Below are 16,206 nucleotides of genomic sequence, written 5' to 3'. Positions count from 1 at the left end.
AACCTCTGCACCACCAAATTCAGCACATGTGCCAGCCAAGAAATGTGTCTCAAACCGGCTAGGCCCAGAGCTGCTACGAGATTTCGCCCATTATCGCACACCACCAGGCCGGGCTTAAAGCTCACTGGCAGCAACCACTCTTTGGTTTGCTGTTGAATGCCCCTCCATAACTCCTGCGCGGTGTGTGGTTTTTTCCCCCAAACAGGCAAGTTTTAAAACTGCCTGCTGTCATTTACCCCTGGCTGTGCTGAAGTTGGTGGTGAAGGTGTTACGCTGACCGGATGAGGAGGCGGTAGAGGATGAGTAAGCGGAGTAGGAGGAGTTAGGAACAGGGGGCAAACTGAAGCACACTGCAATCCTCGGTGGTGGAAGGTCATGCGCTAAACCAGCTGCCACTGCATTTACCCAATGTGCTGTTAGGGAGATATAACGTCCCTGACTGTGCTTACTGGTCCACGTATCTGTAGTTAGGTGGACCTTGCCACAGATGTCGTTGCGCAGTGCACACCTGATTTTGTCCCCCACTTGGTTGTGCAGGGAAGGGATGGCTTGCCTGGAAAAGTAGTGGCGGCTGGGCACGACGCACTGTGGGACAGCCACCGCCATAAGGCTTTTAAAACTCTGCATCTCCACCAGATGGAATGACAGCATTTCAATGGCCAGGAATTTTGAAATGCTGGCATTCAGGGCCAGGGATCGTGGGTGGGTAGCGGGGGTACTTCCTCTTCCGCTCCAGTGTTTGGGAGATAGAAATCTGAACGCTTCCATGGGACATTGTGGAGATGGTTGCTGGTGACCCAGGTGGTGGTGTTGCTGGCAGATCCTCTGTTTGCGGGGTGGCAGGTGCCAGTATCACTACAGAGGTGGATGAAGAGGATGAGACTGCAGCATAAGAGGAAGCAGGAGGAGACAGAGACCTTTCTTGGTTTTGAAGGTGTCTACTCCACTGCAGCTCGTGCTTTGCACTTAGATGCCTGATCATGCAGGTTGTGCTCAGGATGAGAAGGTTTATGCCTCGCTTCAGGCTCTGATTGCACAGCGTGCAAACCACTCATGTCCTGTCATCAGCACATTGTCTGAAGAACTGCCACGCTAGGGAACTCCTTAGAGCTGGCTTTGGTGTGCTCGGTCCCTTGCTGTGTTGGGCAGTAGCAGGCATAGTGTCTAGGGTACTTCCGCTCCACTTTTGCACCCTGCTCCCGCTTCTGCTGTGCTGGTGGCTCTGTGCGACCACCACCTCTTCCTCCAAACTACTCAGGTCACCTGAATGACATTCATTCCATGTGGGGTCGAGGACCTCATCGTCCTCCACATCATCTTCCACCCAGTCTTCACCCCTGCCCTCCTTGTAAGTCTCCACAAATCGGAATTCCGCAGCAGTTGGCACCTGTGTGTCGTCATCATCCGAGACGTGCTGCGATGGTCCTCTCATGTACTCATCTTGAGACATGAGTGGTTGGGCATTGTTGCACTCAATCTCTTCCACTTCTGGGGCAAGGCTAGGTGGATGGCCCTGGGAAACCATGCTAACAGAGTCATCAAAAAGAAGAAGAGACTGCTGCATGACTTGGGGCTCAGACTGCTTGGCTGATTTGCAAGGGGGTGAGGTGAACGATTGATGCACATCGGCTGCAGGTGCCAATTCTAACCTTTCAGCAGAAGACTGGGTGGGAGACAGTGTGAAGGAACTGGAGGCACTGTCAGCAACCCAATCTACTATCACCTGTACTTGTTCTGGCCTCAACATTTGTAGAGGCGCATTAGACCGTGCCAAATACTGCTGTAAGGTTCTGTCGCCTACTCGCAGCTGAGAAAGGTGTTTCACTTGTGCGTGTAGCTGGCACAGATCGACCACATCCTCTCATTGCAACAGGAGCTCCACCAGCAGCACTACGACCCAGCAATAACATGGTGGAGCAGTATGTGTGCACTCGCCTAGACGTACTGAATGATGGGTCTGCCCCCTTCAACTTTTGGGTCTCCAAATTGGGCACATGGACTGAGCTTGCCATTTTTGCCTTGGAGGTGCTGGCCTGCCCTGCAGCCAGTGTATTATCTGAACGTGTATTTAGCAGGGCCGGGGGCGTTATCACAGACAAGCGCAGCCGCCTGTCCGGAGCCAATGTGGACAAGCTCACGTTCATTAAAATGAACAAGGCATCGATCCCACAGGACTTGTCCGTACCTTGTGCAGAATAGACATGTATACCGGCCTTACCCAGCCATTGTTGTATTTGATCTTTCTAACTGTTTTGGGGTGTACCCTAATTTAAAAAGAAATAAAATTAAAAACAAAAACCAGTGTTGGCTACGTCGTCCTCCTCCACCGCGGCTTCCACCTACACCGCCACATCCACCGCCACCTCCATATGGGCCTCGTCCTCCTCCTCCACCGCCACCGCCGCTTCCACCTACACCGCCATATCCACCGCCACCTCAACCTCCTACTCCATATGGGCCTCATCCTCCTCCTACATTATTCAAGATTATTATTTTTTATTTTTATGTATTTTAAGTTATTTTAAGTTATTTCCCTATCTACATTTGTTTGCAGAGCATTTGCCATGCTCTTAAGAATATTGTTCTGCCATTTGCAGCCCTCTTTCCCTTTCCATGTGTTTTTTAGAGCCATTTTAGTGCTCAAAAGTTCGTGTCACCATTGACTTAAATGGGGTTCAGGATCGGGGGTAAAGTTCGGGTTTAGTCCGGGTCACGAACCCGGACTTTTTTTCAAGTTCGGCCGGACCCGCTGCACCCGGACATCCAGGTGTTCGATCAACTTTACTCCTTACTCTTGTCATCATTGGGAAGAATTACTACCTTACATATCGCTAAAAGGAAAAATGGTTTCATTGGAGACTTATTTGAGAGGCAGAAATTGCCCATTGCTTATTATCCCCTAGCAACTTCAGGGGGAACCCTGGTTGAGAAACCCTGGTTTAGGGTATTAACCATACTAGACTTAGGGACCAAGGAGGTTGTTATCAGTGAGGTAGCAGGCCAGATGGTTGTAGACTAGGCATTCCAGAAGTTTGGTGGTAATTGGGAGCAAGGAGATGGGTCTTAAGTTGTTCAGACTATTGGGGTCCAGCAAGGGTGACTAGTGCATAATTTAGAGGGAAGGGGAAGATACTAGTAGGGAGGGAGAAATAAAAATGTGAGTTAGAGAGCATAGGAGTGAACAAGAGGCTAACTATGAGGGAACAGTGTCAAGGGGACAGATAATTAGATGGACATCTGAGAGGAGATTGGCAACCTTCTCCGTACTAAGAGGTTCAAAAGAAGAAGCATTGAATGGAGAGGTAAACATGGTAAGTTTGGTGGAAGGATTTCGTCATTGAATTCCTGCCTGTCGGAGGCTTGCTGCCACTGTGTTTAGACTAAGGGAGTCGGGCCGGAGGAGGAGAGGCGGTGATCACCGTCTCTCTTCCCTGATCGTCGGGGAAAGAGTGAGAAAATCCGCCCACTTGTGTAAACAAAGCGAGCTGATCTTTTCTGTGACAGACGGGGACACATCACAGGATTCAGCATAGCTGAACCTGTGATCTGTGGTCACAAAAAAAAAACAATAAAAATGACAAATCTTTCCCGTAGTTAGCAACTTTTGCGCAAACCAATCAAAATACGCTTATTGCGATTTTTTTTACCAAAAATATGTAGCAGAAAACAAATTGGCCTAAAATGTTAAAAAATTTGATTTGGGAAAATTTTTTGAGGGAATGTTATATAGCAGAATGTTTTTCAAAATTATCGCTCTTTTTTTTTTTCAAAAATTAAAAATCACACAGGTGATCAAATACCACCAAAATAAAGCTCTATTTGTGGGGAAAAAAAGGACAAATTTCATTTGGGTACAGCATCGCACGACCACGCAATTGTCCGTTGAAGTAACGCAGTGCTGAATCGCAAAATATGGCCTAATTAGGAAGGGGGTAAAATCTTGCGGTCTTAAAGTGCTTAAAAATACGCTCATTGAGAATTTTTTTGTCAAAGACATGTAGATGAATACATTTTGGCCTAAATATATGACAAAAATTGAATATATTGGATATTTTTTAACTGTCAAAGTAGAAAATGACAATTTTTTACCAAATCTTCGCTCTTTTTTTATTAATATTGCAAAAAATAAAAAGCGCAGAGGTGATCAAATACCACCAAAAGAAAGCTCTGTTTGTGGGAAAAAAAGGACGTAAATATTTGTTTGGGTACAGCATTGCATGACCGCGCAATTGTCAGTTAGAGTTGTGCAGTGCCAAGTTAAAAAAAGTGGCCTGGTCATTAAGCAGCCAAATCCTCCGGGGCTAAAATGGTTAAATGGCATGACCAGGATCTGGCATGAAAACACATACTGTATGTGCGTGGAAAAGGTAGTGTGATTCTCACTAGCAAGGACATGTGGCTGGAGAGGTTAGCAGAATGCCCAGGATTTGGCATAATGTGTGTGGATATGATAGTAGGTAGGAGCTGTCAGATTTATGATTATTTATAGCAATTTTCTGAGTCATGAGACTCAGCTAATATGAAGAGAGGATAGCAGTGTGGATGGTGAGGTAAGACCTTCACTCGCTTAGCTCTGTATATCTACATACAAAACAAAATCATTGCACAGATTCATTGTTGGATTTAAATGCATTATACATGATAAAGTCTGAAATTTTAAAATAGGTATAATGAACTTTAAACTTTTTGTCTGAAAGATAATACACAGTATGACATTAAGTGCACTTGGCAATATCATAGTAAAACTTTTAAAACCTTTTTATTCATAACGAATACATAACAGTGTATTTGAGCAATTAAACAAAACATCAGAAGTCTGGCTTTAACAAACTTGTCTTATGTTTTAATAATTAGAGATTCTTGATTGATAGCGAACAAACGTTTATAAATCTGCTCTGTCTCTAATGAGTTCCAAGCTGAATCCTAATAAACTCTGAAATATGGCACAAAGTATGTTAACAGATTGTTTATTTGCAGATTAAGACTTTCCACTTCTCTTTGGTTCTTTCTTGATGTTAACATCACTTTATATTTCAGCGCAACATTGGTGATTGATACAGCACTGATATATTCAATCATTTATCAGTCAACATTTATCAAAATATTATTATTATATTAATTTATACTATTATTGTAATAAGGATATAATCAGTTATGAAAAATATCTGTAACAACATGAAGATGTATTATGTGTCTATTAGCCTCTTTGTCCACTCCTTATACAGCTGCAGTGCACACACATAAGTATAGCCAGTTCATTATTCAGGTTTGGTAATATCATGCTTTTATAATGCTGTTTTGATTGATCTGTTTTATGGAATAAACACATTCATGGATCGTCAGTGATGACCACTCCTGTAATTTCCCTAATAAACTGTTGTACCGCAAAGGGGGCGATCGCAGAAAGTCCCGCTCTTAAAGAATGGTTCAAAAGAATCAAATACATATACAACATGGAGTACTTAGGCAGCAGAGACAAAGAACAGACAGTGAACATTTCAAATAAATGAAGAAAATGGGCAAACTTTAAAAAGACCAACAAATATACAGAAGTATGGGTAGATTGGGGGTATGATAGAGGAGATCGGTAATGGAGAAGTAAGAGAAGACACACAATAAAGAAATAGAAGGGCAAAAGATAGAAAGGGGTGGGGGGGGGGTGAGGGAGGGATCACGGGTAGGGGAGATGGGAATTTTTTTTTGCTGTAACCATCAAAATATATTTTTGAATATATTATAAAAAAAAAAAAGAAGAATAGCCAGTGCAGGCTTGAAACAGCCTACACAGTCTTATGTATTCTAAACATAGTGTTTCTGTAGCAGAGTGTCCATGTACTCACCATGTTCAGGTGTATATGCAGACCCCTTTGGCATTTTTTCCCACAACTCTCTGGGTTCCTGGGCACAAGCAGTCAAAATTATATTTTTCTGCCTCCCTCAGCTCAGATAAGGCACAGATGTAGTGCTGGGCTACAGCAAAATGAATAAGGGGACCTTGGTATTGATTTACTAAAGGCAAATAGACTGAAATCTTTCCAGTGCAGTTGCACTCTGTAAGTACAATTGCTCCAGAACTTAGTAAATGAAGAGAAGCTCTGATACCCTCTATCATCCAATCATGTGCAAGCACAAATGCTGTTTTTTTATTTTCCTTGCATGTGATTGGGAAATCTTTGTAGAGTGAAGCTTCACCTCATTTACTAGGATCTGGAGCAACTGCACTTGCAAAAGTGCACAGTCTCTTTGCCTTTAGTAAATCAACCCTATTGTCTTTTATTCTTCTTTCCCTCTACTGGGATAATGATGTTATGCCGCACCATTCTCCTCTGGTCAGCAGAGGGGAGAGCTAAAGCCAAGCAAGCCCATAGACGTCTATGCAGAGTGCTGCGACTTCTAGGAGTTGTATTTGGAGACAGCAGCAATATAATGGAACAAATAGACTCCTTACACTTCAGATAACAATAGGCACCAAGCAGTAGGAGGAGTGGAGAAATGAATTTTATTAAACTGCCTGGGAAAGTTCTTCTTATGGGCATCGAGGGAGTTAGAGAGAAAGCATCTCTGTCTGGATATTCGCCTGCCAGGGGAAAACTATACCAGCAGAGATCCCAGACTGAGACTGGGAATGAGAACATCTGGGGGCAGCACAGCACCGCCCACATCACAGCACCTGCCACAGGGAGACTAGATAGTCCACTCACCCTCTGCTTCCCATCGGTAATCATCAAAGGCTTTCAGGGAGAGACCAAGGGGGCCCCTCATTTTACAGGGAGAGGTCACCATAGCATCCTAGGGACTGGTGTGAGAGCTATTCGCCCATTGCTGATACTGCTAGCAGAGACTGAGACATTGAGAGCAGGACAACAAGTGTACCCAATCCATACCACACCCATACTGTACTTTGTACTGCACTTATTCCAAGCCTAGACTGCACAAACATCAACCTTATAATTCATTATTCTGAACTTTTACCGTATCTGAACCACATCTATCTTGCACCTGTACCAAGATTATACCATATCTATACCGCAGGCAGGTTAACTGGGACTGTCATTGCAAGCACTAATGATCTTGAGTGATAGTCAGCTGAAGAACATCTCAAAGGACTGCTCTTCCTGTAATATTTATTCTGCAAGCCTTATTTGTTCCCCTGACGCCTCCGCTACCATCTTCCTTTTTCTTTTTTTTTTTTAACAGCTTTAGCGTGGCCGCCATAAATGCGCTTTGGCAGTATAGTTCGAGCACTCTGTAGATTAAACTTTACTACTGCTCACTGCTGCACTTGAGGTGGTGTTGCTACTGTTTATGCTGATCTGGATGCCAAATGTCATCCTATGCCTAGTCCATACTGTTAACCCCTTCCCACCCCCACTAAGTCCAGGCCCGTTAAATGGATCTAACTGCCTGAAGGGGGAGGCAAGCATTCTGATCATGTGACTGCTGTGATTGGTAGTCACAGCTTTCACATGACCAGAAAGCTCCTGATTGAAAGTAAGCATCGGGAGCTTTTGGGTACCTATTCATTACAGTGCTAGGAGCGCATGGGGGGGGGGGCACTCTCAGCACAGTAGAGTATCGCATATATGCACCAGGTCAGTGGGAAGTGGTTAATCACTTTGTATGCTAAATTGTGTTATTACCATTGTTAATCCATTTAATACTTGCCTAGTTACCAACCATATTGGGTGAAAATATATTAAGTTTGTCTTTACTACCTGCTTTAGTGTCTGTTTTCTTTGATCTAGCACTATTCAGGGCCGTCTTTACCGCAGGGCAAAAGGGGCAGCTGCCCAGGGCCCTATCAATCTTTAGGGGCCCAAAGCAGAGCTGCCCCTTAACCTTCCTAGCGGTATTCCCGAGTGTGGCTCGGGGTTAAATTTCAGTGCCAAAAGCGGTAACCCCGAGTGTGGCTAGGAAAATCGCTGGATCCTGGTAGAGGGGTTACTTACCTTGTCACCGGGATCCAGCGATGTATCCCGGCGGTGTGTGGCGGGGGATCTTCCTCCCGATGCTCTGTGTGCCCCAGCTTCCGTCTCCTGCGACATGACGTTCGCAGGGGGGTGGAACCGGCGGCAAATTCAAATGTAAAACACAACAAACACACTGATACATCGCAACATCGCAAAATTAAAATAAATTCACATTCGTTTGCCCCCCCCCACCCCCCCAGTGCCCTTTCCTGCAGTTTTACTGTACTTTTACATACTTTAACTTATTTATAGTTTTTTATTATATTATAATTTACGATTTTATGTTTCAAACTTTATCATACCCGAGATGTTATAAAGAAGAACGCACAGTAAAACAAAATCATATGTAAATAGTTGGTTTGGGCTGCTCATTCTTAAGAATTACATGAAAAATAATGGTACCACTTTCAGCACCTTAAATCCGAAAGAATCATACCGCAAGGGAGGTTAAGGCGCAAATCGGGAGCCCCATCAGCGCTGTAAATCTACTGGTCCGTCCTGACTTGTGTCTGCACACAGAAGCCAGCATCCGGCTGGGCCTGGCATCGGCGCACTGTGCTGAATATTTGCTCTAGCAAGGAGCGAGGAGAGCAGAGTGGGCGGGGCCTTGAGCTCCACTGATGCTCTGACCCCTCCCCTTGTGGTGCATGGTGTGTGCGCTACACGGCAGGGGGCCTCGGAGTAGGACTGCACAGTGGAGCCGATAGCAGAGTGCTCCTGTCCTGTCACTGTGAGGCAGCCACTGATCAGAGCTGAGCTGGCCAGGACCAGACCAGGTAGGTCTTTCTCCTCCCTAGGCTCCCAGGCTCCCCATATAGGTAGTGAGTATGTACCCCTTCTAATACATGATAATAATCATTTAGTGGTATGTACCCCTTCTAATACATGAATCTGCCACTGGAAAATTTTTGGAGATTTTCCACTGCTGCCCAATCAACTGTGGTCAGGGCATCCACCACCCTAAAGTTGCACAGATACAAAGTGGGGGGGGGGGGGTGCTCATGACAGCAGCATTTAATCCAGTTAGTTAGTTAATCCTGACCATTCCAGGCTGTGGCTGTGTCCAGAAGGACTTATTTATTAGAGAGCATGCTGCATGGCTGGGCCACCACCAGACCAGACACTGCTTGATGGGCCTACTTTAGGCCTGATTCACATGTATGCAGGTTGGGGGCCCACATTTTCAAAGGCACAGCATCATATTTATTTGAATGGGCTGATATGCGTTTCCCACAGAAAAAAAGGTGCATGCAGCATTTTAAAATTTCAGTGGCCTTGAAATCCATCCTGCTTTTGCACCATGCGACTTACCTGCAGTTCCTTCACTGGCAAGCTTGCTGCATTTTAGGTATGTGGGCCATGCATTTAAAAATACAGTGCATTTGCGTTAACTGTGTCATGCAGACGCACTGTGTTTTTAAATGCATGGCCCACATACCAAAAAATGCAGCAAGTTTGCCAGTGCAGGAACTGCAGGTAAGTCGCATGGTGCAAAAGAAGGATTTCAAGGCCACTGACATTTTAAAATGCTGCATGCACCTTTTTTCTACGGGAAACGCAGGCATAGCAGCCCATTCAAATGAATAGTGTTGTGCCCTTCTAAAATGTGGGCCGCCAGCCCGCATACATGTAAATCAGTCCTAAAGCAGTAGTAAAGTAATTTACAAATAAAAAAACTGGTCCACCTGCAGGTTTAAGTCATACCGTACTAGTATACACATTGATGTGAAAATGGCTGTACTGTAATGGGGTGTTGTGATTTGATAGATGTGTAAAGGGGGCTTTATGACGTGAAAATGGCTGCACTGTAATGGGGTGTTGTAATGTGATAAGGGGTACTGTGATGTGCAAAGGGGCACTATGACGTGAAATGGCTGCAATGTAATGGGGTGTTGTGATTTGTAAAGGGGCACTTTGCATGAAAATTGCTGCCGGGGGGGGGGGTCAAGAAAATGTTTGCCCAGGGTCCAATCCATATTAAAGACGGCCCTAGCACTATTATTGGGTACTAGTAAAGTAAAGTGTTACTTTCAGTGAATTCCTGTGAAATTGTACATTGGTACACTCAACCTGGTGTGTCAGAGGGGCTGAGAAGGTTGACTGTGCAGCTTTCATATGTTTGTGCAACTTTCATTATTCTGCAGTGTATGGTTGTTTTTTTGCCATCATAAACGAGTTTTGCAATATTGATGAGTAAACTGCAAGTTACAGTTGCTTTCTTTCTGACAATTTTTCTGATTTATATTCTGTTAAAGTACTAGACAAGCACCAGTGATGGCTATTAAATACAAAGGATTTTTGACGAGAACACAAGAAGTACGGTAGATATTATTACATCTGCTTTCCTCCTTCCTAAAATGAATAATTTCCCAATATCATAAAAGTGAAAAAAATAATCTGGGAACACCTAAAATGTTTAAACCCATAGCAGTAAAATCAGTATGTACAGTATAGAACAGTACAGAAAGCATATCTGTTATATTCACGGGTTTATCCTCTGCATTGTGTAAAAAGGCTGTTTGATCCTGTCTTCTCAAATATTCCCCCCTTTTTTTTTTACTGTGCCCAATCCATCTGCTAATAGAACAGAGCCTTGGAGTTTTTTTTTTTTATGGGAGGGTGCATGTGATCAGCACAGGACCAATCAGCATGGTCCAGACAGAGGGTCAGGTGTCATGTAGCCTCATAGGACAATCAGAGAAGAATGAAAACCCCTCCTACAAGCTTTAACCAGTGTTCGTCTGGACACTGATAGAAGTCACAAGACAGCTATATACTGCTGATGAGAAAAGGCATTTAGCAGTATACAGTTACTAAAATAATTGTACTGTGGGAGACCAGATATAGTAAATGAAGGGTCCTGGGTTTAGTAACACTTTAATGTGCGTATTCACAAATAATTGAATGTTTTCTTTCTTGAAGATACCCCGGTTTTGTCAGTGCATATTTTATCTCTTACCAAAATTATGCATTTTTTGCCCCATTTCTATCCCAGGGCTTATCAGAAGAGCAAATAAAGACATTTTGGAATAGATAGTTATTACATAGTTTTATGGATAAAAAAATGAAAGCATGGCAGCTATATAGTTATAAATATATATATATATATATATATATATATATATATATATATATATATATATATATATACATATTTATATAATGATTGATTGATTTTAAATGTTATAGTGGGAAAAAACAATATACATCGATTCTGAATGATTACAGTGGGAAAAAAAAAACATGTACATGCATTTTTCTTACTATATGACAAAGAATAAAGGGAAAAAAACGTATTCCCTATAATTTCATATTACATTGTATGAAAAAAAAGAACAATTAATCTTTTATATTATTAAAAAAGCTTAATTCAATAATTATAACTAACCTAAACATATATGAACTATGCTTTTTAATTCTTTAGAATACAAAACAGTTTACCAAAGTAGAATTAATAGGAGTTAAAGGGTCATGCCTCGTACACACGCAACGATTATCGGCCGACCGATCATCCGACTTTTGTCCAGAGTGGTGTTTTGTTGGTTGGAATGTGCCTAGACTGCACACGAATTTTCTCGGCCAACAAAAATCTACTTCAGAAGTGATGTCATGTGCTGGTTTACTTTCCGTGTGTTTTTTCTTCTCTGAGCATGCCCAGTCTTGCTCATCAGATTTTTGTCTGCCGAAATCTGTACTGACTGACGGAAAATCGGCCGTTGTGTTGACAGCCAACAAACATTTTATAGCCTGCGCACAGATTTTTTTCGGCCGAAAAGTCGGAGTCGGTTGTCGGAAGCATCATGCTAACAAGCCGAAAATCGGCCGATCGGTCGTTGGCCGAAAAAATTCCCGGCCAATAATCTATGCATGTGTACGAGGCATCAGTCTACACAGAACTGGAGTGACATCTGCATTTTTCACCTACTCCTGTCACTGTGAGAAGTCTTGCTCTCCATTTAGATTTCTGTTTTACAGTAAAGAGAATGCAGCAGTAGAAGTGATACTTCAAGGTACCAGAACTAGGAAATCCAGTGTGAAGGTACCCAAAAGGTACAAATATATATAATAAACACAGCACTGTCCTTAGCAATAAGCACTAATAAGCACTAAAACGTTATCCAAGAATATATTATATAGAAAATATATGTCTTTTATGATTACAAGTTCATTAGGCCTTCTGAAGCATTTCTTCTTGGGACATTAAATATCTTTCGTGATCTACAGCCTCTGAAAAACAATATGTCAATGAAGAAATACATTTAGTACTTAATATTAATGTGAACTGCATGTTTCTTTTTAATTTGTATATTTTAAATTTTAAACATTATCACTTACTAGTAGCACAATGATGCCAGCAACAAGTAATACTCATACAGTATGCAATATAACAGATATAAATATAACACAAATACTGTATACAAAATCTATCTTTCCTATTTTCCATAATTTTCTTTCTCAGTGACAATGGTTACCAGGACAAATAGAAGGATGAGTTCTACTCAGGTGGACACGGACAATGATAAAAATTTGCCCTTTGCTTCTCAATCCAAAACTATTGTTTTTTTTTTTTGCTTGCTTTTTTTTTTTTTTGTATTGTATTGGAGATTGTTTTTAATGAATATAAGTAAAAGAATATAATATAACCCAAGTTGTCACTTGACTCCCTGCCTTCATTATTCCTATGATTCAGACTTGCAGCGGGTGAAACACATCAGGAGGTAGTGCTGTGTATAAGGGGATGTCTGTATCTCAGCAAATATCATTACAGCGCTATGTACGTTAACTAAAACACAAAAATTCTTGAGTACCTTTAACCACATCTGAACCGGAAGATTTCCCCCCTGAATGATCAGGCCATTTTTTGCAATTCGGCACTGCATTACTTTAAAGAGGAAGTAAACCCTCCTCTGACACTTTTACCTATAGGTAAGCCTATACTAAGGCTTACCTATAGGTACTGTAAATATCTCCTAAACATGCACCGTTTAGTAGATATTTACCTTACATGCAGCCAGTGACGTCACTAGCGCATGCACTCTGAAGGAACGGCCTCTGGTGCCGTTCCTTCAGAGTCCCATGCCGTGACTGTCGGCTCCTGCGCGCGTGCGCAGGAGTGACGTCACCGCGGCTCCGGCCAATCAGATGGCCGGATGCCGCGATCCCGGAAGACGGGCGACTGAACATGTCGCCCGTCATACAGGTGAGTGAGCGGCACGGCGGGGGCTTGCTGTAAGGTAAGTATTTCATAATGAGCTAGTTTGCGATGCATACTAGCTCATTATGTCTTTGTCTTTCAGGTTGTAAAAAAAAAAAAAAAAATTATACGAGTTTACAACCTCTTTAACTGACAATTGCGCGGTTGTGAGACACTGTACCCAAATAACATTGATGTCCTTTTTTTTCCACAAATAGAGCTTTCTTTTGGTGGTATTTGATAACCTTTGCGCTATAAACTAACAAAAAGAGCGACACTTCTGAAAAAAAAAAAAAACTATATTTTTCACTTTCTGCTATATAACATTCCCAATACATTTTTTTAATAAAAATTAAAAATCTAATTTATTCATCATTTTAGGCCAATTTGTATTCTGCCACATATTTATGGTAAGAAAAATCGCAATAAGCGTATTTTGATTGGTTTGCACAAAAGTTATCGCATCTACAAACTAGGGTAAAGATTTATGTCATTTTTATTTATTTATTTATTTTCTTACTAGTAATGGCGGCGATCTGCGATTTTTAGCAGGACTGCGACATTGCAGCGGACAGATCGGACCCCTAACTGACATTTTTGACACTTTTGGGGGGACCAGTGACATTACTACAGTAATCAGTGCTAAAAATATGCACTTTTACTGTACTAATGACACTGGCAGGAAAGGGGTTAACACCAGGGGCGATCAAAGGGTTAAATCTATTACTAGGGGGTGCTTTCTAGCTATGGGGGGATGGGCTTATGGAATCAACACAGAGATCTGTGTTCCTAAATAGGAGGATCACAGGAGCCCTCTGTTGATTGCTGACAGAACAGCGGTCTGCCGTTTTTACAACAGCAGACCGCCTTTCTGTCTCCAAGGGGAGCGATCGCGGGTGTCCGGCGGCAATCGAAGCCGCCAGCCCGACAGATCAGCTTCCCCGCTGATTAATGGGCACGTGGGTACGGCGTTTCGCGAGAACCTGCCGCCATATATCTGCGGTGGCTGGTCGGCAAGTGGTAAAGCGGTAATGAACCCAAAAACAAATATGAATTATATTGCAGCTTCCATCCAATTCTTAGATGTGATGGCTGCATTTGTTTTCTTCTATAGGCTTTTTTTTCTTTTGTTTTCATGTGGTGATCTGCCCAGTAAATATGTTGCTTTTTTCATAGAACAAGCTGTCCTGCAGAAGTAGCAGTTAGAGGCTTGAGACAAACCATTTACCACTGACAGGGATGCTTAAAAGATAAGCTTTTACTTGTAAAACCTTTATCCCGAAAGGAACACAACGGTTGCTCTAACTCAGAGGCGTAACTAGAACCTTCAGGGCCCCGATGCAAGAAACCATGAAGGGCCCCCCAGACCCCTGGCCTTCCCTTCAAGCCCGGGGCTCTTCCCACTAATCCTGGGGCTCTTTAATCTCATTGCATGGCCTTTTATTATGGTCCCGCATCAGGATCCTTTCACAAGTTCTGCAGTGGGCCCCCTTCCTGCAATCTTGGGGCCTCCCCACAGTGGTGAAATGCCAGGGCCCGGTCGCAAGTGTGACCTTTGAGATCCTAGAAGTTCACCCACTGGTTTGCTACCGGGCCCCCTAGAGCATGGGGCCCGGTAGCGATTGCAACCCCTGCAACCCCTGTAGTTACGCCCCTGCTCTAACTGCTAAAAATGTGTTAGCTGAAGTTTGTTTCCATTTGTTTAGTGTAGCTAATGTGCTAGTATATCTAACACTCCCCTCCCCCCAGACAGACAGTACTGCTATCTAAAATGATCTCTGTTGCTCCTTCATCCAGAGAAGGGGGCACACTAATACAGGAGGTCTGTTACTGGCCAGATTACCAGGTAAAAAACAGAGGAGAAAAAATCCTAAACAAAAGAACTAATGCAGCCACTACATACTGTATAATGATTCTCGCTTTGTATGCCATAAGTAACTCAAGTATGCCTCTTGTATTCTTACCTTGTCTGTAGTAAGGTCAAAAGAATAATTCCAAAAATTAAAACTATACCAGTAGTATAGGCAATAATATATATTATCGAGTCTGGAAGAAAGAACATATAATGATCAGGTGTAAGTATAACTGAACCCTAAATTAATAATATTTAGACTGACAATACATGGATTAGCAGCTGATCTAAAAAAAACTCCTTTGCTGTCGAAATACAATACCACAGCAGTATTGTATTCTGATACACTGATACATTGATCAGGGCTCAAAATTTCCCCATGCCTGCTGTCACTTTTTGAAAACAACATGGCCATTCAAGGCTCCACTCACACGGCAGCATCATTCATTCACAGTTTCCTGTGAATGCACAAATTACAACTACTATCAACCATTGCAGATGACAGCTTGTAGTTCTGAATGGACTGTGAGGTTGCTGATGAGTTGCCTCATAGCTCATTCACAAGCCTTGCAGCTTGTAAACAGCCAGCCTGTATGGAGGTACGGTCTGAAAGCTGCAGGGCTTGTCTGCGGGAGTCTGGCATTATACCCCCAATCCACTGATCACAGGAGTAATGCTTTCCAAGCTCCTTAGGGAAAAAATAATGAATGCACTTTTTTTTCTTCCAAAAACTTGTAAATGTATTATTTTTTTCCCCAAAGGTAAACTTATCATTTAAAGGCTCTGGGCTAATTAGGCAATCAATATCCACAGTCACTAAACAGATCATATAATAGTTTCCTAGGCCTTCACCCCTTTAAAAAGAAACCCTTAGTCAATACCTCTGCAATAAACTAAAGGACACAATTTAAAATCAAGAAACGTTTAGTACATCTATCTTTGAGCACTCATAATTCACTCACCGCTTTGATAGGTGTGCGGTTTTGGTAACTGTTCATCTTTTGTGTCGATGTATGATGCATGAATGTTTCTTGCAGTAATTCTTTCTACAAAAGAGATCATAAAAAAATCATATTCTGAAAAAAAATGTATTCCAAATAATATACAGTACATTATAATAACTGCAAATATTACATTTGTTAATTGGGTGAAACAGGGTAGCTTATTTCTTCCAAATACCTATGAGAAAA

At 42.4% G+C, this 16,206-nt stretch overlaps 1 protein-coding gene across 1 annotated transcript in view; it reads right to left on the bottom strand.

Annotated features, from left to right (window-relative positions):
• Positions 1-12,127: 12,127 nt before the first annotated feature.
• GFRAL (GDNF family receptor alpha like) overlaps positions 12,128-16,206 on the bottom strand; it is a gene marked incomplete at its 3' end in the record, with an annotated part of 100,965 nt that continues 96,886 nt past the window's right edge. The window contains exons 8-10 of the mRNA XM_082252408.1: positions 15,979-16,062; positions 15,129-15,210; positions 12,128-12,197 (exon numbers count right to left, since the gene is read on the bottom strand). Coding sequence (XP_082108534.1) covers positions 12,128-12,197; positions 15,129-15,210; positions 15,979-16,062 — 236 coding nt within the window. The remainder of the gene's footprint in view (positions 12,198-15,128; positions 15,211-15,978; positions 16,063-16,206) is intronic.

This window comes from Pelophylax lessonae, assembly GCF_965119305.1.
Source record: "Pelophylax lessonae genome assembly, chromosome: 3".
NCBI lineage: Eukaryota > Metazoa > Chordata > Amphibia > Anura > Ranidae > Pelophylax > Pelophylax lessonae.
Note: the sequence above shows the minus strand (reverse complement) of the source record. Positions and strands in the feature narration are given on the sequence as shown.